This window comes from Sinocyclocheilus grahami, unplaced genomic scaffold, assembly GCF_001515645.1.
Source record: "Sinocyclocheilus grahami isolate Dianchi unplaced genomic scaffold, SAMN03320097.WGS_v1.1 scaffold15.1, whole genome shotgun sequence".
In the NCBI taxonomy this organism is placed as follows: domain Eukaryota; kingdom Metazoa; phylum Chordata; class Actinopteri; order Cypriniformes; family Cyprinidae; genus Sinocyclocheilus; species Sinocyclocheilus grahami.
This window is the reverse complement of record NW_015505194.1, coordinates 3,978,761-4,005,208: the sequence shown is the minus strand read 5'-3', so window position 1 is coordinate 4,005,208 and position 26,448 is coordinate 3,978,761. Positions and strand designations below refer to the sequence as shown.

General features: G+C 37.3%; 1 protein-coding gene across 2 annotated transcripts in view; it reads right to left on the bottom strand.

Annotated features, from left to right (window-relative positions):
* The window catches only part of btbd7 (BTB (POZ) domain containing 7), a 75,717-nt gene that overhangs the window by 7,556 nt on the left and 41,713 nt on the right, over window positions 1-26,448 (bottom strand). For both annotated transcript variants that reach the window (XM_016294758.1, XM_016294767.1), the window contains exons 4-6: window positions 6,745-6,953; window positions 2,144-2,219; window positions 888-1,048 (exon numbers count right to left, since the gene is read on the bottom strand). In XM_016294758.1, the coding sequence (XP_016150244.1) occupies window positions 888-1,048; window positions 2,144-2,219; window positions 6,745-6,953 (446 nt within the window). The remainder of the gene's footprint in view (window positions 1-887; window positions 1,049-2,143; window positions 2,220-6,744; window positions 6,954-26,448) is intronic.

Here is a 26,448-nt window from a genome sequence, read left to right as displayed (position 1 = left end):
CTAGCAAATTATATCCTGAGCAGTAGTGTGAATCAGAGTATGTACCCATTCAAACATCAATCAATATCACCATTTTTGTCATTTTTATTCAGCGTGTGCTGTACAGAAAAACAAAAGTAACATGTTACCCATTTGGCTTGATGTGGCATGACAAATTTCTGTGCATTTTATAGACTAAAGGGTACTTAAAGGTCAGTTTCATGTTCATTCATTAACATTCATAGCTGGTATGTAAGCATATTCACAGAATGATGCTAAACAGTTCAAGACTGGTGAAAAAATTATATAACAAATATAGGATTAAACACTACTCTTTTCTATATTCTCTTTGACGCTTTGCCTTAATAAAACAGTAACATTGTGAAATATTGTTACATTTTAAAATAGCTGTTTTCTTAATTTCAAAATGTAATTTATTCCTGTAATGGCAAAGCTCAATTTTCAGCAGCCATCTGTGTCACATGATCCTTCAGAAATCATTCTAATATGCCGATTTGCTGCTGGACAAACATTTATTATTATAATCAACATTAAAAACAGTCGTGCTGCTTAATATTTGTGTAACAAGCATGAAACATTTTTTTCAGGATTCTTTCATGCATTGAAATGTCAAAAGAACAGCATTTAGTAAAAAAAATATTTTGTATTGTTACAACTGTCTTTACTGTCACTTTAAATTATTTCAATGAAATATTTAAAGACTTTAAAAAAATCTTACTGCCCCCGAATATTTCAAAAGAACTGCAAACTTCAATAAAGACAAGCTGCATGGAGCCAAAAAGCTATTTTTGCTCAAAATCTAGTGTGACTGCCCCTTAATATTCCAGTTTAAATTGTACAAACCAAAAGGCATACACATTAAACAGAAGACACAAAAACACACTCACGGTGTCGGAGAGGACCTCACTGTTTGTTGGTAATATGTGCTCAGTTCTGACAAAAGGCAGCAGTGGAGAAAGAATCTCTTTAAGCTCTTCCAGGTCCAGATCCCTTCTTTTCACGCCACGTTTATTCACACTATGTGCGGTACCACTTAACAGGTTAGGCTCTGTGGAACACACAGAAACACACTGTTTCAAACACATACACACACAAGAATTTGAGTTGGAGGAAACGGTGGCCAAACTTTTCTAGCCCACAATATAGATTAGACAAAGATGGGTGGGAGGGTGTGTGCTTCCAGAGGATTAGCAGTATCACCATGCAGCTCCTGACCGCAGCCGTGCCCTTGAGCGAGGAATTTAAGCTCCTCTGCTCTAGGGATGCTGCACTGCATTGGACCCTGAATTACTATCTACACCTCAGACAGCAAATCAGTATCATGTATAAAGATTGTTAATGACAAAATGAAGGTGAATAGGTGCATTGCTGTTTCCCTTTACAATGTGTTCTGGGGAAAAGCAATCAGAAATCGTGTTTGCGGTTTGGCACCAGCTATAAACGTTCAAGATAGTGTTAGTCTGGGTATATTTGATTCTGTTGGATACACAAGAGCAAATGCAGACCCAGGTCTGGAGCCGCCAGCCATATGCTACGCTTCTGTATTGCAAAGCACTTGGCCTGATTTCTCAGAGCTGAGCCAGTCATATCATTTCTAGACATTAGGAGGATTGGGGAATAAATCATTAGACTGGCATAGTTCAGAACACCATCTATAGCAAGAGGTGGAAACGGACAAATTCAGCGGCACAGAAAAAAAAAGTTAATTCCAGAGAAAAGTATGTGTGTCTGTGAAGATGATGGAGGAATAGTTCAGACAAAAATTAAAATCCTGACATTTCTTTGTCACCTTCATGTCGGTCCAAATCTACATGACTTTCTTTCATCCGTGGAACACAAAAGCAGAATATGTGAGCTGCTCTTTTCCATACAATGAAGGTGGATGGGGACCACAGGCTATCATGCTCCCAAAAGCACCATAAATATAGTCAATATGACTTGTGCACTACAATTCAGGTTAAAATATAGCACAAGTCAAACAGACCACATTTAAGATTTGTATATAAACACTTTTTTGTTTAATGAAAAAACAACATATAAGGTTTAGAACAACATGAGTAAATAAATGACAGATTTTTTCATTTTTGGATGAACTATTCCTTTAATGTGCATCTAGAGACATATCAGTGTCTGCGTGTGATACCTCTATCGGCCATCCTCCTGATGAGCTGGTGTTCACCCCACTTTACAACATACTTGAGGATGTCCTGTTCACTGGCCTGTGAAGAGCGGAGAAGAACAGTACCAGTTTATGTTACTGAATTTAGTCAGTGCTGCAAGGCTGAAGAAGAGAAGCTTAAAGATGGCACATTTAATAAAACAGGACGATATCGAATGGAAAAACAGGATATATAAAACCAATGTATTTCATAACAGCGGGTCCTGAAGGTGCCAGGTAAAACCTCAGCAAAATGATTTTTCTATCTTATCTTACTGAGAATATTGCACAGCCAAAATCTCATTTTATTCATCGTCAGAAGCTGATCCAGGTTTAATGGACACAGATTAACCCTCAAACTAAATAATTTTTTTTATATCAAGGTGACCACACTTTCTTAAATTTGATTTTTTGGGCTTTTTGCCTTTTATAGTAGTAGAGTGCAGACCTGAAATTAGGGGCGAGAGAGAGAGTAAACAGGATTTAGACGTGACCAACAGCTCTTATATGTCTTGCTAAGCCCAAATATTAATAATAATAATAATAAAACATTACATTTACATTTAGCCATTTAGCAGATGCTTTTATCCAAAGCGACTTACATAATAATTACAATAATAATAATAAATTAATAATAACAATTTTTATTCAGAAGGATTTACAAATGAATCAATCAGACCTATTTGTTAACTAACTGAAAATGAATGTCAAGTTTTACTCAAGCTCTAGACAATAGCTAATGAAATAATGCAGAAATGAGTGTAACTAGAAAAAATCCATGAAAAATGAATCAATCAGTTAATGCCCCTTTTTTTAGCATATATAAAAACAACATTCTAGTCTCTGTTAATGTTTGTTTACAAATTCTGTCACTACTGGGGTTAGATAATTTCAACAGGTTTGACCCAGGCTAGAGTTAACGAAGACTTGTAAACAAAGAAAAGCTAGCACACACAGGGCTCCAGACAAAAAAAATCAATTAAGGAGTCATTGGCTCCTATAAGAAACAAAATTAGGCACCAAATTATTTTTTTTAAGTGCCACAGAATAAACTTTTTTTTTTTTTTAACACTAACATTTCAGTCATATTGTTGTCATGTGTTTATGTCTCATCTTTTCTAGTCTTTATCAGCATTTTAATCCATCTTGTAGATATCTGGGAACTAAGGTTCATTAAAGTGGGAACTAAACGCCTTTTCCAACTTGAGAACTATATATAGTCACAAAGAATTGTTTATTACACAGAGTCTGTGCCAATATCGCGGACCATAGTTATATAAGCATCACTTGGCCATTGAGTGTAGTTTGGGCTCCTCCTCAAATCATCCTATGTTGAAATCATCCTCCTCAAATGTTGTCATATGTCTTGCATATATCCAGTCTGTTCTTCTTCATTAGTAACATGCAATTTTAGGAAGTGTTGAATTTTATCTATAGCTCCTTGCATTCTCTCTTATGTAGACAACAGGTTAAATAAAAATTTGAATAAGCAATATAGTGCATAAATTAAGCAAAATGCTCCTCTTTATAGTTTTTTTTATAGTATATAATTTTTATAGTATATAATTTTTTCTAGCTGACTAATGAGCTTATGGACGCTGAATGGTTATTCTGAGGTAAATGTATTGTTACGTGGCATTGTTTACAAGCTTTATTCATTTTCAGCAGTTTGAAATGCTGAATGAGCGATTACATGACATTTCAGAAAGTTGTACTGTAGGCCATCTTATAATATACCTTTTGATGTTCATTCATGTTTATTTCGTACTATAGTAGTAAAGAGAAAGATATGATGGGTTCAAATAGACACTGCTTTCTGTCATTTTACTTCGCACGTCTCCATCATTTTTACTCTCTCTCATGCTGCCACAACTGGAGCTGCTTTTAGCAGGTGTGCCGTCAACGCTGTGTTTTTTCCACTAAAACTTTGATGCACAGCTTCGCAGTTTATTACATTGACATACCAAAAGATGTGATTGCAAAACAAGCAGGAAAAAATGCATTACATGCAAATTTTTAAGTCATAACAAGTAAATGTATTTAGTTGCCAGTGGCGATCCCAGCAAAAACTTCATTTGCAAATTAATATTTTTGGTTGCAAATGCACCCGTTTTAGGCGCAGTCTGGAGCCCTGCACACAGGAGTGTGAAGGCGCAAACAGATTGTGTGCCACGCCAAATCCCAGATGGGGTTACAGCTCTCTATATAAGCTCACAAAGGAGACTTAAGGGGGTCATCTGATACAGCTGACTCATTTGTCTAAAAACAAAAGCAGGTGACCTTTAAGAAAAGGGAGCCCTTATCAACAGAGATCGATAAACAGACTGATACTGTCACTCTGCTGTCTGAAACGGATAGGCCTGAAGCCCTGCAATGATTTGTGGACTGAAATCAACAAATTTCCCAATAGTGCAATATGATTCAGTAACCCTGAATTACCACTAGGGTTGGGTATCGTTTGGGTTTTTTTCAATACCGGTGCCAAATCGATACTGTTAAAATGGTTCCAGTGCCTAAACCGATACTTATTAAAAAATAAATAAATAAAAATTCCCCCCCAAAAAATAATGGATTGGCCATTAGCACTATAAACACACAATGTCGGTTTCATTCATACTGGATGCCAGAGGGCACCCTCGCACAGAAAATCCACATATCCAATCACAGAAGTAGCGGAACTCATGACCCTCCAGGACATCCCTTATATGGATAAAGGCATAGCTGTAACTGAGTAAACAGAACATATAAACGTTTTGAATGATAAAACAAAGACAATAAACACTCGTCTGTGACAATATAGTTTATCTGTGTTATTCAAGCCATCTCTGGTATTTTCATAATAATTAAGTATATTTATAATCCATTACTAACCGATGTATTCTTTTTAAAGTAGCCTATGGAACATATTTTCTGCTTCATTCTGTGACAAGAAGCCACATCAGATCACAGAAGGAAGCATTTGACTGGTGTTGTGGAGTAAAAAGGTTATAATGTTCTCTTTTGTTGGACAACAGGTTTAGAAATGTAAATAGAAGGGAAGTTTAGCTTTAGGCATTTTAATTTAAGCATGTTTAGCTTAGTTAACGGAAGGCTACCTGTTGCCATCAGAGCAAGTGTACTTACTGCATTCACGCGCTCCTCGGATGCTCTCATTTCCCGAGTTGTGCTTTTTAAGTCAGAATGTGAAAACAACATGGACACTCTAGTTACTAGAAAGATTTGTTGGATTTGTATTATTAGAGCTTTCCGACTTGAGTTCACATGCATTTTCTCAGTCAGGAAATTATTTTTTACGTGCGGTGCCGGTGATGATGCTTCTTACATCCGTTTCGGAGAACCAGAGGACAAATATTTCAATCAATCGCTCAGGCATGGCACCGAAATGAGGCACCGAAATCTGCGTTCTGATTCGGTTCTAGAACATACCGGTTACATATTGGTGTCATGTGTGTCATATTTTGACACAAATTTCACGATTCGATTCGATTCTCATTCACAAGCTTGCGATTCCATTCGATAACCAATTTGATTCAATATCGATTATTTTGGATATATATCTGGTACAGTACATGCCAAATTTTCTCAAGGAAAAAAAATCTCAACTAATGCTGTAAAATATACATGAGAGTCAGTTGGTACTACATTACTATAATACTGAAGGTTAAAATTGACTGATTTGTTAAAATTACATTTAATGAAGTTTTAAAAATAAAGTTACAATTACATAATAATATTTCTACTTCAATTCATTTTTTTTAAATATAAACATAATGGTGGCTGTCATAAAAACTTGATGGATTTATTCAAACATAAATTAAACATTGTAGAACAGTACAATTTATAATGATTATGTTATATGGTGCATATATTTAGCAAAATGCCCCTCTCTACAGTTTATCTTTCTATCTGACAAATGAGTTTATGTTCACCGAATATGTTTTTTCTGAGGTAAATGTGACGTTACGTGACATTGTTTACAAGCCTTTATATTGATGTCTTTGCGCGGCTGAAACACTGATTGAGCGATTTCATGAGACAGAATACGGCTTGTAAAGTTATACACTTTCTTTTAACTTACCTTCATATGTTTAGTCATGTTTATTTTGTGCTGAAACTGGTATTAATGTGGAGGAGATGATCAGTTCACATGCGCCTGGGCACTGCCGCGTCTGTTGAACTGAGGTACGACATGTGATCTGTCACTCCATATTAAACAGCGCCAAAACGGCATTTATTGTTTGAATACTGCAATACAATGGAAAGAATTTGAAATCTGAGACTTTGTTTCATATTAAAAGTACCAAAGCACAATGCTTATTCCGATATATTGAATGGGAAGTGCCCTTCAACGTTCCGTCCATTAACTGAAAACAGGCTAGACTAATCGATTATTGGGATTTAAGTATCAATATCGTTCCATAAAAATTAGAATCGATTAATATTGAGATAATAGATATTTTTACCCAGCCCTAATTTACAGTGCAGATTATTTGATTCATAAACAGCTCCCATAAAATCCTGAACTAGATAATCTTGCACTGGGAAATCTGAAAAGTACTTGAGGTGAAATGGTGTACGGTTATCACCTGCAGGTAATCAGACTGAATGGCCGCCAGGAGGTGCTCCTTGCTAAGCTCGTAGAGGACGTCAGAGGTCATGACCTGGCTGAACTCCTCACACAGGAATTGCATGCCCTGCCGATGAACCCATTTGGAGCCGTAAGGCTGTGAGCTCCACTTCAGGATGGCCACCACAGAGTCCAGCGAGATGCTGTCTGCCACAATGTCTTCACAGCCTAAGATGAATAAACAATGACATCACATTTTATTTAGATATAAACAGGGCTTCAGCTGCTCTTAAACATACAAATCTGTGTCCAAATTTAGTTAATCAAGACTTTAAAACTAAAACGTGGGTGGTCAAGATGCTCTTAGAATAGGGCACTACCTCCATCTGCCCTCTATGCAGTTTTATTTATGTAATAATTTTCTCATCACCATGACTGTACTATAACACTTCAAGTTATATGTCGAGAAGACAGTGTGTCCTACGCTGTGAAAGTAAATTCGTTTTATTTTCACTTCCGAAAGTTGAGTCTGCAAAGAATCAGTAGTTAAAATTCAGCGGTACAACCCCAATCTTTTTTTGTGTTCCCGTCATTTTACTGATGACTGCTTCTCTAATCTCGGGGAGTTCAACGCAGGTTTCACAAAATGCTTGCTCTTGAAAGATGGATCAGTACCCAGTTTATTTGGACCAGCTGTCTCCACTGCAGCATATTATAATCATAACCTGCAATTATGATAAATAATAAATGCTTATAATTTCTATTAAGCATTCAAAATACGCAACTATGGCAATGGGCGTATCGTTTCCGACACGTGCTGTAAGCGGTAGATCAATCACAACAGAATGGGCCATCTGACCAATCATGGAAAGAAGGGGTTTAGAGAGACAATCTTAGAACTGCTTTGAACAAATTGTTTGAGAATCATTGGAAAATTAGGTGATATTAAATGCATATTTTGAGAAAACTAAAGTGTTTTTTGACCTTGCATGTATGTAAACCTATTGTAGGAGACTCCCAAAACAATATTAGGAACCTTAAAAATTGCATAATAGGGGCACTTTAAGTTAAAGTTAAAACAGAGTCCTTAAATACAGAAGGAATATATTCTATCCCAATATGTGCAGATATGTCTAAAATATTAATGAAAATGTATGCATTTAAATGTCACTGTGGGAAAAGATGAATAATTTACCCAATTATTCAAAACAAAAACACTGCTTTATGCTGCTTCAATCTGTACCTTGAATTACCGATTTGATCCGTTTTGTCTTTTCTATTCAAATTTTTTCAGTCTCCTTTTCCAGTCATCAAAGGAATGATGACTGGAAAAGGTCATCATTCCTCCCCCCCCCCCCCCCCCCCCCCCACACATTATGTATTTGCAATAGAAGATATTTTTCAATATTACCAATTTAATCATCAATGTTGAATTTATATTATCATAATGACAAATAAAGAGGGCAGCTATATGTAAAATTATGGGAAAGTTTGGTGGTTTGGTTGTAACATCACACCCTGAATGGTTCAAAATAACAAACAAAAAGGATTAATCAGGGTTAATATGTGCATTTTCAAATTACTCTGGTGTTCCTCGCATTCAAAGTAAATGTTTTTCAGAATGCTAATTAATGCACCTTTTTGAGGAATACTACACAAAAAAGTACAATGTTATTATGCTTTTCTGTTTATGGACAGTTGTTTTCTTTTGTAGTACCTTGGAGTACCACATAAATGAATATATTATTAAACAAGATGATATATCAATGGTAATACTATATTTAGAATATTTAAAGAGCTTTATAGCAAAGTCTATTTTAATGGGTTAATTTGATTCCTAGAATGCAGCATGCGCAGGTCCAGCATGGGGAAACAACAGCACCTTTTCGACCTGAAACACCCATGGCCAAGACACTGATGGACATCGGCACCAGACGGATCTTCTCAGAGGAGCATGACCTGTTCCGTCAAAATGTGCGGCGGTTCTTTCAGGAGGAAGTTGTTCCACATCACGCTCAGTAAGTCACCAGTGTGGTTCATTGCTCTCTCATCCTGAATATGATATTATAGATACAGAATGAAAATGTGTCAAAATATATGGTTATAGGTGGGAGAAGGCTGGAGAGGTCAACAGAGAGGTTTGGAAAAAGGCCGGAGAACATGGATTACTGGGAATATATACACCTGAGGAGCATGGAGGAATCGGAGGGGACCTTCTTTCTGCTGCTATAATGTGGGAGGAGCAGTGAGTAGCCCTGCCCTCACCTCACCTTTCTCTTACTTGTCTGACCCTTCAGTGGATTAGGCAAAATTCTGAATTTTAAAACTGCCTTTCCATTTTAAATCATGAGTGTGAATTTCAGTGGGACATCCCACAGGAATTTGAATTTGAATGACAGGAAGGTGAATTTACTAAACTGTTATTCAGTGAAATTTAACACAGTTACACAACAGGAGTTATGCAATAGTGCTTGATACAAAGACCCCCGGAGCAGTGGAGAATTTCAACCTCAATGCAATACAAGCCAAGCATCTCTAGAGAGCAAGATTGGTTTTCCCTTTCTAACAGGGATTAAGTGAAATTCAGTTCCAACAATAGTTTTTCTACAGAAATGTACACATTTACTGTCTCATACCCAATAAAACACATCAAATTGATAAAAAAGTGCTAAGACTATTTTTAAATAAATGCAGTTCTTTTGAAGGATCAAAGAAAATCTGGGAGAAAATAATGTTTCCACAAAAATATTAATGATAACAATAAGAAATGTTTCTTGAGCATCAGCATATTAGAAAGATTTCAGAAGGATTGTGAGACACTGAAGACTGGAGTAATGGCTGCAAAAATGACACCATTTCCACAATAGCTCAACCAAAAATGATTTTTTTTTTTTAAGTATTTTTTTATTTTAGATTTTCTTTTGTGAAAAAACGAAGATATTTTGAAGAATGTTGATAACCAAACAGTTGCTGGTAGCCTTTGACTTCCATAGTATTTTTTCTATACTATGGAAGTCGATGGTTACCAACCATATGAATATTGGGTTACCAACATTCTTCAAAATAGGGATGCACGATATATCGAAATTATCGAAATATCGCAAATGTGCATCGCAATATACATATAGCAATGGTTTGCGATAAATGAGTGATTTAATACTTCAAAAAGTTATGTATGCTCAAAGTTTTAGGTCGACGCAGATGGTATAGGATCTGGCACGCGGTTGTTAGTTGGGATATGCGTGTGCATGCTCGTGCTCTGACGCAAGACAATCAACAAGCTGTGATGTAAAATATGTAAATCCCGATTTTGAAATCGCGAAAGCTGTTATGCGCAGCTTGTAAGTGAAGAACTAAGATAAACCATATATTGTTGTAGTCGTGTGTTTTATTAGTCATGTTGAATCAATGAACGCAGTTCAAACTTCTGTTTATTCAGCTACAGCGATAGGGAGAGGGTTGCCAGGTTTTCAAAACAAAACCCACCCAATTGCTACTCAAAACTAGCCCAATGGCGTTTCGAGGGGGCTCCCCCAGTAAAAATCATGTTCCGGGGGGTAAAATACATGTCTTTCGGTGGGGTTCCCCCATAGACTGTAAAAAAGATGGACGTTCCATTGAAGAAAAGTGAAGCCACCGATGTCGCAGTATGGCACGGACATATTGCGTTGATTTGGGACCCAAGTCTGCGCAGTAGTGAGCGAAGTGGAGCCACGTCCCGCCCACACTCCCGCAGAGTCGATCGCAAGCACACGCCACTGACCTATAATGGGACCAGCTACCTGGGGGCGATCGAAACATTTTGGCTTTATTTTTCAATACTCGTGCGGCACACTTGGGTTCCCTTGGTAAAATTCGCATTACAGTGACGTGAAAAACAACCTGGGGCAACAGTGTTAGTAGCCCAATCCCACAGGAAAACCGTGGACTTGGCAACACTTGATATGAATTTCCTGGAACGACATGGAGTACCTTTCTTCTGCAGGGCATATTAGAAGTTTCAGCGCGAGAATGCCCTCTGACCTTCGGTATGGAGCAGTAATTACTACTGATCTCAGAACCGTGCTTCACTGACAAGCTGCGCATGAGAAAAAAAACAAAAAACTAAAACAATCACAGCCTTTGCCAAATCACGAGTCGAGTCTAATTTCAATTAATCTTGCAGCCCTAATTTGTATCAGCTATGCTCGGCAGAAAAATCATCAAAGTTGAATCAACCCTCGTTCCTGAACCCAGGCAACAATCTATAGCATCAGGCTTGACAATGTCCGATTTGTTTTATGCAACAGTAAAACATGGCTGTTCACTTTCAGAAGTTGTAGTGATGCTTTCTTTTCCCTTAAATAATGTGAAACATATGCTGGTTATATAATTTTTTTAATATATTTTAATACAATTTAAATTGATTTTAGAAGAAGAAATATTGTATTGCATATCGAATATTGCATTATTTAGCATACTTTCGCATATCACATTTTTCTTCAATATCGTGCAGCCCTACTTCAAAATATCGTCTTCTGTGTTCAACAGAAGAAACTCGTACAGGTTTGAAACAACTTGAGGGTGAGAAAATTTAAATATTTGTGTGAACTATCCCTAAGTGTTCAGGCACACTGTGCTGATCAGTACCATTAAAAATTCAACTGGATGGCAGCTGGCATAGCAGATGCCTCTCAAAACGCTGGAGAAATTATTACGTATTACATTTTCTAAGTAAATAAGCTTTTCTTCAAGACTCATAAGGGTGACCTTGAAGATGTTAAGGACAGGGCTGTACGTTAACTTTTTTTGAAAGTTTTGTAGCACAGGCCAAGCAGTTGTAGCACAAGTCATGGGTGGGCGATAAGGCAAAAATATCATATAATTTACATTTACATTTAGACATTCTGCAGACGCTTTTATCCAAAGTGACTTACAATTGGGGAATACATAAAGTGATTCTTCTTAAAGAGGCAAACAGACACAGGAAGTGCTTGTAATACCAAGTTTTAGGCATTGTTCAAATAAGTACAAGCTAGAAAGGGAAGGAATAAATAAAGATTTTTTTTTTAAATTTAGGATGAAGTCAAGCAGTGTCGAAAGAGATGAGTTTTCAGCTGCCGCTTGAAAATTGTCAGGGATTCAGCATTCCGGATAGGGGTGGGAAGATCATTCCACCAGCCAGGAACGGTGAATGAGAATGTTCTAGAAAGTGATTTTGAGCTTCTCTGTGATTGTACCACGAGGCTCGCTCACTAGCGGATCTCAGACTTCTGGAGGGGATGTAGATTAGGCATTGTTCAAATAAGTACAAGCTAGAAAGGGAAGGAATAAATAAAGATTTTTTTTTTAAATTTAGGATGAAGTCAAGCAGTGTCGAAAGAGATGAGTTTTCAGCTGCCGCTTGAAAATTGTCAGGGATTCAGCATTCCGGATAGGGGTGGGAAGATCATTCCACCAGCCAGGAATGGTGAATGAGAATGTTCTAGAAAGTGATTTTGAGCTTCTCTGTGATTGTACCACGAGGCTCGCTCACTAGCGGATCTCAGACTTCTGGAGGGGATGTAGATTTGTAGTAGTAATAAAATATCACCATTTTATTCAGGAATATCACGAGTCACGATTTTAATCACGATTCCTTGTCATGTTAGTTTTACTATTTTGCAAGTTGCCTGAGCAGTACAGCCAATCTAATTTCCCTATTGTAAAAAAAAGTATTTCAAGGTAACAAAATATAAAATAAAAAACAATGGCAGACATTTAGGCCAAAGTGGGCGAAGATAAAAATCTTTGTCATTATTTTATCTTTGTTATTAGAAAATAAGAACAAAAGATATACATTACAAAAACACATAATATGCAAATAAAACAAAGTGCTTTATTTTTCAGGTACAGTATTTAGCAGTAATATTAAATATTAAAATAAAACACTATATACATTAATTATAATTTAAGCAACTGTATTAATAAAGTTTTTTAGCAGCAGTGAGTGATTACCCAAAAATGAAAAATCTGTCATCTGTCTGTCAATTCTCTCAGACTGTTTTATTTTTATACCATCATTTACTCACTCTCAAGTTGTTTTAAACCTGAATTAGTTTCTTTCTTCTGTTGAATATAAAAATTATTTTGAAGAATGTGGGTAACCAAACAGCTGCTGGTCCACAGCGAATTCCATAGTATGTTTTTCCTACTATCAAAGTCATTGGGGACCAGCAACTGTTTGGTTACCCACATTCTTCAAAATATCTTCTTTTGTGTACAGCACAAGAAAGAAATTAATACAGGTTTGGGACAACATGTGAGTGAGTAAATAACAACAAATTAAATTTTTGGGTGAACTATCCCTTTAATGACAAACGGCAGCATGTTTAGAACTGTCGCTTTAAGAGCTGCACGCATCTGTTTCTCTCTCAACTGTTTACTTTCATTTTAGACATAACTAACTGTTTATATGTAAACCTTGTGTGCTTTTGACAGTATTAGACGCAGAATCAATCAGACACGAAAGACAACTTATAAGTTGAGTTAAGTACGCCCTCAGAAGCATGTCAGAACAGCACGTGAATTAAATGTTTATTCGGCAAGTCTTTAAAGCACATGCAAATAATGTACTTTTGTGATTGCGTATAAATGCTGTGTCCCGTGAGTGTAACTCTACCTCTGAGTTAACATTTTAAGTTAATGTATGTCACGTTGTACAGTATTGAGACGGAGGCGCCAGAACATCAGCTGATAGAATGTGCACTGTAGAACGATACTATGACATTTCTTCAAAAGCAGATCGTGGAGACATTTTAATCGTCCACCATCAAAAATCGTCATATCGCACACCCCTAAACCAAGTATTATCAATCTCACACACACAAACAAGCACAACGAAATCTCTTCACACTATTAAGCGGCTGTGTTATGAACATGCAAATCTGTATCGCACGTGTGCTACAGTGGTAAATTCATCGCACAAACCAGTTTTTTTATAGGACGTGCGACATATATATATATATGTGTGTATATACACCTGTTGAAAACCACAACTTGGACCTTTCATCTGCAAATATAAGGTCAGAATTACCATAAAATTATCTGGGACTGCTTTTAAAAAGCATTTCAAAAAACGTTTTTCTATACCCCAAAAGACAATTTACTCCATTTGTGATGCTCTCAAAATCAATAATCACTCACAACACAATTGTGCCATTCTTCTGACTATCAACCATGATACCCCGCAGCCTTGTGCCTATAGACAAAAAATAACCATAATGATATTCAACACAAGTGTGATATTGCATAAACAGCCTTCTATATCCTCACGTATTGTCTGTAAAGTGCTAAGGTGTATTGTTTAAGTCTGAGATCTAATGACGATGTCTTCCCTATTTTGATGGGTGCCGTACAGCCTGAGGATGGCACCTCACACGTCTCCAGCTTGGAAAGCAGTGCAGTATTCCCTAACAAACCCATCCCAATTAATTATACTCTCTGTTCGCACAGCCATAAACTTGTCATTTTCAAAAAACAGTATCATATTAGCCTCTAGGGAGCGTATCACCCAGCATCCAAAAATCTCATCATTCTTTATTGACTTTGTAATCAATGTGCAGACTGTTCACGTTGGGCATGAGCACAGAGCAACAAATCAATGCAAGTTAATGAAAGTTAATGATTAGGTGTGAGTCGAATTCAAACCGTAAAAATGATTTCAGAACTTACACCAAGAAGTAAATAATTACTCAAATATGAGACCAGAAACAAAAGCAACACATGGCAGGAAGACTTTGCACAAACAACTTGCAGTGCTTTCCACTCAAAAGCACTTGAATGCAAAGTGCAGAAGATTTGATGGCAATGAGTCCAGAGTAAACACTGCAGATTTCATCAGTACTTCGATGTTACTTTTGTGGACTCTGTATCTCCTTACCATATCTTTAAAAACATGGGAAATGCAGATAAATAGTGTTGTCTTTAAACAGCATCTCAATGTTTGTGCTTAAAGGGATAGTTCACCCAAAAAATAAAAATTCGATGTTTATCTGCTTACCCCCAGGGCATCCAAGATGTAGGTGACTTTGTTTCTTCAGTAGAACACAAACGAAGATTTTTAACTCAAACTGTTGCAGTCGATCAGTCTTATAATGGCAGTCAATGGGCTCCATGGCTTCGAGAGTACAAAAACATACACAGACAAAACCAAATTAAACCCTGCGACTCGTGACGATACATTGAGGTCTTAAGAGACGAAACGATCAGTCTGTGCAAGAAACTGAACAGTATTTATATAATTTTTTATCTCTGATCCACCGCAATGTCTGAGCGCGTTCACAACAACCCAGCGCATGACGCGTGTACGTGCTCTGGCATAGTAGACATAGATATATACAGTGGGTACGGAAAGTATTCAGACCCCCTTAAATTTTTCACCCTTTGTTATATTGCAGCCATTTGCTAAAATCATTTAAGTTAATTTTTTTTCCTTTATACTGTATATAAGCAGATGCCTTATTAGTGACCTATTAGGGCCGCGATACGTTCAAAAACGGCAGACGCATCAACGTATCTTGAGCGGTCGAATAGGGCATCTATACATATCTATGATAGTAGACGCATGTGCGGAAGCAATCTGTCGTGCATATACGTCACTCATTTACACAGTGCAGAGAGATTGCGGACGTGTTCACTGGCACTGCGATTATCTAAAGATATTTAGAAGTACAGGTCATCACAATGGAAGACGATTCTGAAATATCATCAGACAACGTGGAATTTTTTGCCAAACAGTATTTACAGGTGCATCTCAATAAATTAGAATGTCATGGAAAAGTTCATTTATTTCAGTAATTCAACTCAAATTGTGAAACTCGTGTATTAAATAAATTCAATGCACACAGACTGAAGTAGTTTAAGTCTTTGGTTCTTTTAATTGTGATGAATACGGTAATATGCCTTCTTGTTATCAAGATCTTTAGTCTATATGCTGTGCTCTGTTAATGTGTGAACTTCATAATATTTGTAGTGCACTTGCCATCCAATAATCGCAACAAGCTTTGTGCTCTGTTACATTTTAGTAAAAGTATCAGCTTTAAAATTCTGCCAAATTCATAACGAAATTCAAATAAATACCGTTTTGGCGCTCTTTAATGTGGCATGAGTGATCGCTTTAGCACCTCAGTTCAAGCAGTAAACAAACCCATCATATCTTTCTCTTTACTAATATAGTATGAAATAAACATGAATGAACACCAAAATATATATTATAAGATGTATATTATTATTATAATATACCTGATATTGGCACAGATTCTGTATAATTAACAATTCTTTGTGATTGTATATTGTTCTGAAGTTGGAAAAGACGTTTAGTTCCCAAGTTAAGTAAACCTTTAACTTCCCAGGACATCTACAAGATGGATTAAAATGCTGATGCTGTAAAAGGAGGTGAGACAAACATGACAGTATGACTGAAATGTTAAAGTGTTTAAAATAAATAAGGAGTGAGCAGGCGATGGAATAGAACGTGTTTGATGGAGCTCCTGCCTAAGTTTGTTAATTTTGTATTAAAAAGCAACATATCCTTTGTAATTATCCCCAGCGCGATTCGTAATATATACCTGCATAAACAGTGAGTGAGATGAATGAGCCTTGTATAGAGTGATGGTCTCTAAGCTTCGGAAATATAAATACTGCGGATCCTAAGCTTCGGAAATATAAATACTGCGGATCCTCCAGTTCTAGGCCTAATACCTCCTTGATGCAAATTTCTGCTTCTGACCGTGCATCGACTCCTCCGGACTTGATCACGAGCGAAATTAATATGGAAGAACTGAAATCTCAGATTCTGATGTCCTTGAAAAGCAGATATATCCACAGTGATAAGGACTGAACTAAAGCACTCTCTTGCTTACGATTTCAACTTTTAAAAGAGCGAACTACAAGCAGTTAGAACAGAAACAGCCAACAATGCGATGCTAATGCGAACTGATTTTGAACAAATGAAGGCTACCATTAAAGATATGGAAGGCAACATGTCAATGCGGACGGATGAAGTGAACAAACTACAAGCCGTGGTCTTTGTGGGCACTTTGAAGACGGAACTGAAAGAGCTATGAGATAAATCTGAGGACATGGAGGGGAGGATGCGAAGGTGCAACATTCGAATCGTGGGTGTCGCGGAGGGACCGGGATCAGCTTCCACGGAGTCGGTCTCTAAACTACTATCCGAAGTGTTGAAACTGGATAAGGACAGTTCTGGTAGACCGCTCACACTGCAGTCTAAGACCATTGACCCCCGGAGGAAAGCCACGAGTGATTGTAGCAAAGCTACACTACTATTAAGATTGCGTCGAGGTCTTGCGTCGAGCACGAAGTCAGGCTCCACTCCGGTTTAACGGTGAATCCATTGCAATATTCCCGGATTATACTGCTAGTGTCGCTAAAGCTCGGGCCGCATTCACGGACGTCAGGAAGCTACTACGAGAGCAAAGAGGTGTTCGATATGGTTTACTGTTTCCTGCCCGATTACGGATCACTCACAATGGTGCGGAAAGAGAATTCCTGGACCCGGACAAAGCCATGGCTCAAGTTAAGAAGTACATCGTCGCTGGGGATGAAACCGGAATATAACCGAAGATACTGACATTTTCCTCTCTTCAATATAAATCCGGTAGGACGCTTATAACTACCGGTTATAATGCAGTTATTTTGCATTCATGATTTTGACTTACGGTAACCGTTGTTATATGTTGTTGTTTTCCTCAGAACAAATTGGGTAGGGGCTCTGCTTAGTTTGGTTTAAGAGCTACCCAGAAAAGCACAATGTGTGGACAGAATTTTGGGGGGTTTCTGGTTCATCATGTTCAAGTTGATGACAAAGTTAGGGGCCATGTCAGATCATTTTCTTTTGTTTTCTTTTTCTTAAAAGTGTATGTATTAATATTGAAGTTAATGTACATCAGGATATTTTGTGACATTTTACTGTTCTCAGCTCCATAACACTAAACTGTCTTTTCAAGCAAATGGTTGCTTAGTTAAAATGGTGAGTTGGAATGTTAAATCTCTTAACCACCCTGTAAAATGTAAGAAAGTGTTTACTCATTTGAAAAATCTCAGGGCTGATATTGCATTCCTTTAGGAGACCCATTTATGCGTCTCTGACCACTGTCGTCTCAGAAGTAAGTGGGTGGGGCCAGACATTTCATTCCGACTTTAAATCTAAACCTAGAGGTGTGGCGATAATTCTCAGCAAAAATATACAGTTTGTGGTGACGAGTGTTGAGTCTGATCCGGCTGGACGCATCCTAATCGTGGTGGGGCATTTATATGGGCTTCCTGTTATTTTAGCTAACATTTACGCCCCAGATTGGGACGATCACCTCTTTTTTAGTAATCTTTTCTCAAAAATGGCAAATATGATAATTGCATCCTTTCCCCTGCTCTGGATTGTAGTGCATCTAGAATGGTTTCCATATCTAAATTAGTACATATGATCCAGAATTTCCTTAAAACATACGGAATAGCTGATGTTTGGAGATTTCGTAACCCTAACACCCAAGCCTACTCCCTTTTTCTCCCCAGTGCATAACAAGTGCATAAAAAGAATAGATTATTTTATTATAGACACAAGCCTTTTGTCATTAGTCATAAAATGCGATTATGAAGCCATAATTATTTCAGATCACGGTCCACTAGCTATGACAGTACGTATTGCTACCAAAGAACCAAGCTACCGTCCTACCGAGATTTAATTCCACTCTCCTCTCAGACGAGTCATTTGTGAGTTATATTGCTTCTGAAATAGACTCTTTTCTTAGTGTAAATATGACCCCGGGAATGTCTGTCAACTATATGGGAAGTGTTGAAGGCGTACCTGAGAGGCCAAATTATTTCGTTCTGTGCAGTTCAGAGTAAAATTAGAAAGAATTGACTTAAGAAAATGACAGATCAAATATTAGAACTTGACTATTTGAATAGTTGTTCACCATCTCCAGCAGCACTTAAACAACGGATGCTATTACAAACCGAATTAAATTTGCTGGCAACTAAACAAGCTGAATATCTTATCTCTAAATTGAGGTGTCATTTTTATGAGAATGGGGAAAAGGCTGGGAAACTGCTGGCTCATCAGTTGCGACAGCAATCAGTTCGTCATGTTATCTCTGAGATACGTGATGATCAAACCCTAAAGCATACAGACAGTACAGAAATTAATCATTGTTTTCATAAATTCTATCAATCGTTATACTTCTTGGATCCACCTTCTGAACCGTCGACTTTAGAAAGTTTTTTTAATAAACTTGACATTCCATTGATAGACCCAGAAAAAGCAGTGCAGTTAGACTTACCAATTACAATTTCAGAAATAGAAGCGGCAATTGGGGGTATGCAGACTGGTAAAACCAGGTCCAGATGGATACCCAACTGAATTCTTTAAAAAGTTCTGTACTCAACTTTCTCTATTATTTTCTGTCTTTGAAGAATCTTTGTTATCTCACTCTTTACCATGTACTATGCGTCAAGCAGTCATTTCTCTGATTCTTAAAAAGGAGAAAGACCCCTTAGAATGTAACTCATACCGCCCAATTTCACTTTTGAATACTGACGCTAAGATCTTAGCCAAGGTCCTGGCCCGACGAATGGAAGATGTTCTTCCAGCAGTCATTTCGCCTGACCAATCGGGCTTTATTAAGAGTCGATATTCTTTTTTAAATACCCGACGTCTTGCAAATATCCTTTATAGCCCTTCTCTGTCCGGTACTTCAGAAGTTATTTTATCGCTTGATGCTGAAAAGGCGTTTGACCAGGTGATATGGGATTTTCTGTTCTTTACTCTTAAAAGTTTGGTTTCGGATCTAACTTTATCTCTTGGATAAAACTTTTATATTCAGTCCCTTTGGCTGCAGTACGTACTAATAATAACATATCACCTTTATTCGAACTGAAGCGCGGCACAAGGCAGGGCTGTCCTCTATCGTCACTCCTCTTTGCTATTGCAATTGAACCCCTAACCTTAATGCTATGGCTATCTACTAATATTGGAGGGGTGTGGAGGGGAAATTTAGAACATAAAGTATCCTTATATGCTGATGATATGTTGTTGTATATCTCTGACCCATCCTTAAGTCTTCCAAATTTATTAAGCTTACTCAATGAATTTGGCCAGTTGTCTGGCTATAAAGTTAATTATCAAAAGAGTGAAGAGTCAATTGGCTCGACAATTTCAGATGTGCCCCCTCTCTTCAATCCCCTTCAAGATTAATATGATAAAAGTTTAAATATTTGGGGGTATGGTTTACACAACTTTAAGGATCTTTATAAAGCCTATTATCAACCTCTTTTAGCCAATCTGAAGCAGGATTTGGAAAGATGGGACTCCTTGCATCTCTCCCTAGGTGGAAGGATTAACCTAAGTTTTTATATATTTTTCAATGTTTACCAATATTTCTCACTAAATCTTTTTTTCGTAACTTAAATGCTCAAATTATAAGTTTTATTTGGAATAAAAAGCGTCCAAGGGTAATGGATAAAATATTACAAAGACTCTATAGTTTAGGACAGGGTTCCTCAAATCTTGCCCTGGAGGGCTAATGCGCTGCAGAGTTTAGCTCCAACCCTGATCAAACTCACCTACCTGTGATTTTCTAATGATCCTGAAGACACTGATTAGTATGCTCAGGTGTGTTTGATTAGTGTTAAAGCTAAACTCTGCAGGAAAGTGGATCTCGTGGGCCAGATTTGAGGATCCCTGGTTTAGGAGGTCTTGCCCGTTCAAATTTTCTGTACTATTATTGGTCATCGAATAGTAGGGCAATTCTATACCTGCTTGAGGAAGACGAGACAGCCAGCTGGGCAGAGATAGAGAAACCATCCATTCAATACAACCCACTGTAAGTATTATGTTCTAAGCTGCCATTGGCACACTCTTTATCTAATTTTACACTGTCCCCAGTTGTGCTGCATTCTATTAAAATTTGGTTCCAGTTTAGACGTCATTTTGCACTTAATCTCCCTCTTGCCTCACCTGTAGCACAGAACCACATATTTACTCCATCTATGTCAGATGCAGCATTCGACATATGGTCAAAAAATGGTATTAGGTCATTACATGATCTGTATTTGGATGACACATATGCCTCCTTTGAAGAGTTAGTCCAGAGATTTGCTATTCCCAACACACACTTTTATAGGTATTTACAGCTTAGAAGCTTTGTATCATCAAATTCATGTTTCCCCTGTTGTCCTCATCGATCTCTCATTGATTCTATTCTCGAGCATGGGTGTGGAGTAAAACAGTCCATAAGTAAAGTCTATGGACTACTTAATCTACATAATCTGACTACCTTAGAAAATTTAAAACAAAAATGGGAAGAAGAAATGGAGGATGAAATATCAGATGATGTTTGGCAGGAAGCAATTTGGAGAATACATTCATCTTCTATTAGTCTTAGACACACAATTGTTCAGTTTAAAATTGTACATCGTCTTCATTGGTCTAAGGACAGACTAGTAAAAATAAATAAATAAAACACATTTATTCTGTGGCACTTAATTTTTTGTTTCTTATAGGAGCCAATGGCTCCTTAAGTGATTTTTTTTGTCTGGAGCCCTGCTCAGAAATAGTTGCATGGTAGTGCACTTTTCCAAACAAATCTAATCACTGTTAGCTGAGCAGCATGCTAGGACCAAATTCTACTGGCATCAATCGTGAATGTCTTGTGCAATATGATATTGGAGGAACAGCCACACAGGAAGGGAGCGAAGACAGTGAAGGACTAATCATTAGGGTATCTATTAGCCTTGAACAAGTGCAGTACCCCAATTAACTAGCCAGAGCCCCGGAGCTTGATATAAGGGGTAGACAGTCTAATAGACAGAGAGGAGCAGGAGGAGAGATAGAGTAAGCGAGCCAGCGAGAGAAACGGTGACATGTTGAGAGGAAGAAAAATGAGAGAAGGAGTAAAGATTAGGAGGGAAATGTCAAAAAGGACAGAGATAGAGGAAAATTAGCCCGGTCTGTATGACTGAATGTGAAAGACGGAAATTGCTGAAAGATACAGAGATGAAAATGAGAAGCGGAGCCCCAGAGAGGTGTTGGGTTAAAATTCTCCATGACCTTTCAGACAAGCTGTAACAGACACAATCATTACAGAGCTGACAGTCTCTCACAGGCTTAATGGAAACACCACCAGCAATCTGTGTTAATACTAATCAGAATGGTGCCTTGGGGCCAGGAAAGGTTTCTGTTTGAGTTTGAAACAGAAACTAAAGGACGTCTGACTCAACCTCTTGCACAAGCATCAAAGCATTGTCGTTTCAAAAGGACTCTCGCTCTTCAAAGATACAGATGTTGAGGTGATCGTGTTTGTTACCCACAAGATTGTTGTTACTTCCTGCCTTTAAATTCAGTACAAAATGTGAATTTTTATTAAATAATGTTAATGTAACAAGATAAAAATAAAATTGTTAGGGATACACAATATATTACTAATCAAAATGTGCCTTGGGGCCCAGGAAAGGTTTCTGTTTGAGTTTGAAACACACTCTAAAGGACGTCTGACTCAACCTCTTGCACAAGCATCAAAGCATTGTCGTTTCAAAAGGACTCTCGCTCTTCAAAGATACAGATGTTGAGGTGATCGTGTTTGTTACCCACAAGATTGTTGTTACTTCCTGCCTTTAAATTCAGTACAAAATGTGAATTTTTATTAAATAATGTTAATGTAACAAGATAAAAATAAAATTGTTAGGGATACACAATATATCAGTATCATATTGACATTAGAGATTTATTTAATTTGTGCCAGTCAATATTAAATTTTTAATGGGCATGCTCATTTTCTCATTTTACATGCAAATTAACTTTGCCATCATCTAATGGTCACTTAAAGTTCATCTTTAAAAACAATGCTATTTAATAATTAATAATAATAATAATAATATCTAATAATACTTTTAAATGCAATTTTTTAGAAATTCTTTAAATAACTTTCATATTATACATTATACTGTTATAATACCTAAATTAACAAAAATATTGATTTTAGTGTTCAGTGTTTTATTTTTAATGTATTTAGAAAAAAAGTATAGAACCTTAATAATCGGCCATATAAGTTAATAGCTATAACACGAAAAAAAGATGAGCTTATAGGTATCTAGAATTTAGTATCAGTGCATTCCAAGAAATTAAATGCCTTCAAATATAATAAATCTGCTTTTTACATATAAAGCATGCCAGAATATAGAACAACCTCATTAAATAGCTGATCTCTTTTTTTTTTTTGCTTATTAGTATATATACACATTCAAAATATGAGATTACCATTTACACTCTGGAACCAAACAATCCAAAACAATTTATTTATATATATATTATATATATATATATATATATATATATATATATATATTAGGGCTCTGTATTACCAGCAAAGTCCCGATACAAAATGTATCACGATACAGAGGCCACGATACGACACGTATCACGATACAGGACTGCACTGAATTTCACCTCAGCAGAATTGAGTAAAACAGCTGTTTATTAAACACTGCATACTATAGGGCCATTTCTAACTATTGGCAGAGCAGGCAGTTGACCTCTGCATTATGAAGGGCCTCCAGAACTGTACCACAGTACAATATAGGTAATGGCATATGTTTCATGTTTACATTGGGCACTCCCCACCAGGTACAATATTCTGATTGTTTGCATCTTGTTTTTAAGCCCATAAACAATAAAGTACTCGTTCTAATACATTTATATTGTAATGTACTCAATCTAATATATTAAAAAATCATATTTACATTGCTGGTAGGTTATAATTGCACAAATTAACACTCTCTCGGTTTAAAAAATAAAAATTAGAAGAGTTCTAAACTAATGCGCTGTCTTCACTGTATCTAACGCACACACAACACTCAGTCACTCACACAGATCACGTTGCGGCCGCACTCAGACATTCAGGAACAAACTTTTTAGCGCTGCCTCACAATTTTATCAACTAAATAGCTTAACCGCTCAAGAGCTACATTATCTTTCTCAACAAGGAGCTGGTAACATCATTGTTTCTAAAGGAATTAAAGCCACAGTTTCACTGTTAATAGAGAAACGCAGCAAAATGTGGTAATTCATACATACACAGCCTCTCTCTCTCATAAATGATCAGTTGATGAATTACACTTTTCTGAGAATAGAATATTGAAGTGGAGATCGCTAAACTGCAAGCTTACCGGTGTTTTCAGAAAGCAAGCATGTTTATCCACAGTGGAGAGAGAGTGAAAGAAAGAGTGAAAGAAAATGAAAGAAAAACAAGGTCACAAAGACCTTGCTTTATGGATTTTGAAATGCTCCTGCTGCCCAATTTTCATTGCTAGATAATGATGAAATATCAAAGCATCCTTTTAAACCATTCAACTTAATGAACAGTAACAAAACTGCAAGCAGAACAAAGAATGAAAAATACAAATGAACACATACTGGAACACACAAAAGGTTTTCAATTTGTGAATAATTTCTCTCTTTATCGCCAGATGTCTCTTTCTCAAATGAGAAGCAATGCATTTTTTTTAAAGGTGCTGAGAACTGGAAGAAATGTGCACAGTTCTCTGTAGCTTCCAGCCTCCAGGCCCATCGATGCATTTCATTTGCACTACAGAACAGACCTATGGTACGCTATGCTGTCAGTTAATGTTATCGTCACAGGTGCAGTGTCACGCTCAGCCCTGTGTCAGTTCATTCACAGCACGAACCCTCACCAGAACTGTCTCCTTCAACTCCAAGTCGGTCTATTTCCATCACACTGTTGTCTCATGTGCCAAAGCCGAATATCTGGACCACCAGTTTGCATAATCTCATCTACCCTGTGAGATACTGATTAGATGCAATTTTCCCCCTTGAGGTCCACTTTTAAAGTTAGCCAGGTTTCCTGCACCAAAAAGACGTAATTTACGGCGCTTTTCCACTGCATGGTACGGCTCGGTACGGTTCACTTTTTTTTTTTTTTTCACAGGGTACAGTACCTGGTACTTTTTTTAGTACCACCTCGGTTGATATTCCAAGTGAACCGTACCGTTACCAAAACGTGACGTGAAACTCTGCTGATCACTGATTGGCCGGAGAGAATAGTCACTACCTGCGTCACTGAACTTGCGACACAAACACAACAGAACAGCTAGATTTAAATCAGCACGAACGCAACTGTTTTGAACGAGCACACCTTTTTTAACAACCAAAAAGTGGCTGTTTTGTTGTCTGTTGAGGAAGTACAGACGTTCCTCTTGTTGATAGCAGAGGAGCGGATTCAGCGAGAGCTTGATGGGGCGACGCGGAATGAAAAAGTTTTTCAGGAGTCGCGGCAATAGAGGCGGCGCAACTATAACGACATGTGAATAATCCTGCCCACTCTAAAGCGGTACTGAACTGCAGTGGAAACGCGAGCCGAGCCGTACCGACCTGAGCCGAGTCGTACCACGCAGTGGAAAAGTGCCATTAGTTTTACAGGAGCAATTACTACCCTCTCTCTGACCCTTAGAATTAAACAGGCGGTTTCATTTGCTAATGCACTTTAAGACTTCTATATGTAAATGATCACAGTTATTATTATGACAGTACTCCAAAGTTAGCCAATGTCATTCATTAGGTTGGGCTAAGTGCCAAGTTACTGAATAAGTAAGGTAAATGTGGGCCTAATATGTTCATTTGCACATACTTGTGACAACATAACCATGCTGATTTCATAACCATGAGTGACTGAGTTTTTGCAACTTACTATCAATAAACGGTTCAGCTGGACTAGGAAGAAAGCTTTGTGTTGTGAATACTGCATTAAAGAATTGGTCACCTAAACAATTCAGACATCAATTATTCACCCTGAAGTCAGTTTAAATGCAGAACCTCATAAAACACAAAAAACTGCCATAAAAACATTGAAGTAGTCAAGACCTATGTACTACAATTCAAAAGTTTAGGGTCAGTATGATTAAAAAAGGAAAAACGCATCAAATGTATCCAAAGTTACAGTAAAGACATTTCTAATGTTACAGTCTTTTGTTCAATATTTTGTTCTATTAAACTTTCTATTCATCCACAAATCTTGAAAAAAAATGAAAAAACATATTAAAGGGGTAATTCACCCAAAAATGAAAATTAGCCCATAAATTACTCACCCTCAAGTCATCCTAGGTGTATATGACTTTTTTCTTTCAGACGAATCCAGTCGGAGTTATATTAAAAATTGTCTTTGATCTTTCAAGCTGTTTCATGGCACTCAGCGGGTGTTGCATACATCAGTCCAAAAGCACTTAATTAAAATGCGCCTTAAAAAAAAAGTGTCTCACACGGCCCCTGGGGGTGAAAAAAGGCCTTCTGTAGCGAATCGATGCGTTTTTGTAAGAAAAATATCCATATTCAAAACGTAATAATCACTTTAATCTAGCTTGCGCTCACTGTTGTACACTGGAAGCAGTTCCGGGCAGATGATGTATGAGGTCAGTGCTGCGCATGCGCCAGTGAGTCTCGTGAAAACCAACGTTTGTTAACAGGAGCAAAGGAAGCAAAGTTTCCTTACTTTTTCCTTATTTTAGTCTCCTCTTGGCTTATATCGAAATCCTTCTTCTTTACAAATCCTCGTTTGGTACTTCTAATTAGTGACCGTTGTTTTGTTTTGATCTCTCCGCTGCGTTTCCGCGGCGCATGCGCATAGCCGAACTCCATACGTCATCCGCCCGGAACTGCTTCCAGTGTACAACAGTGAGC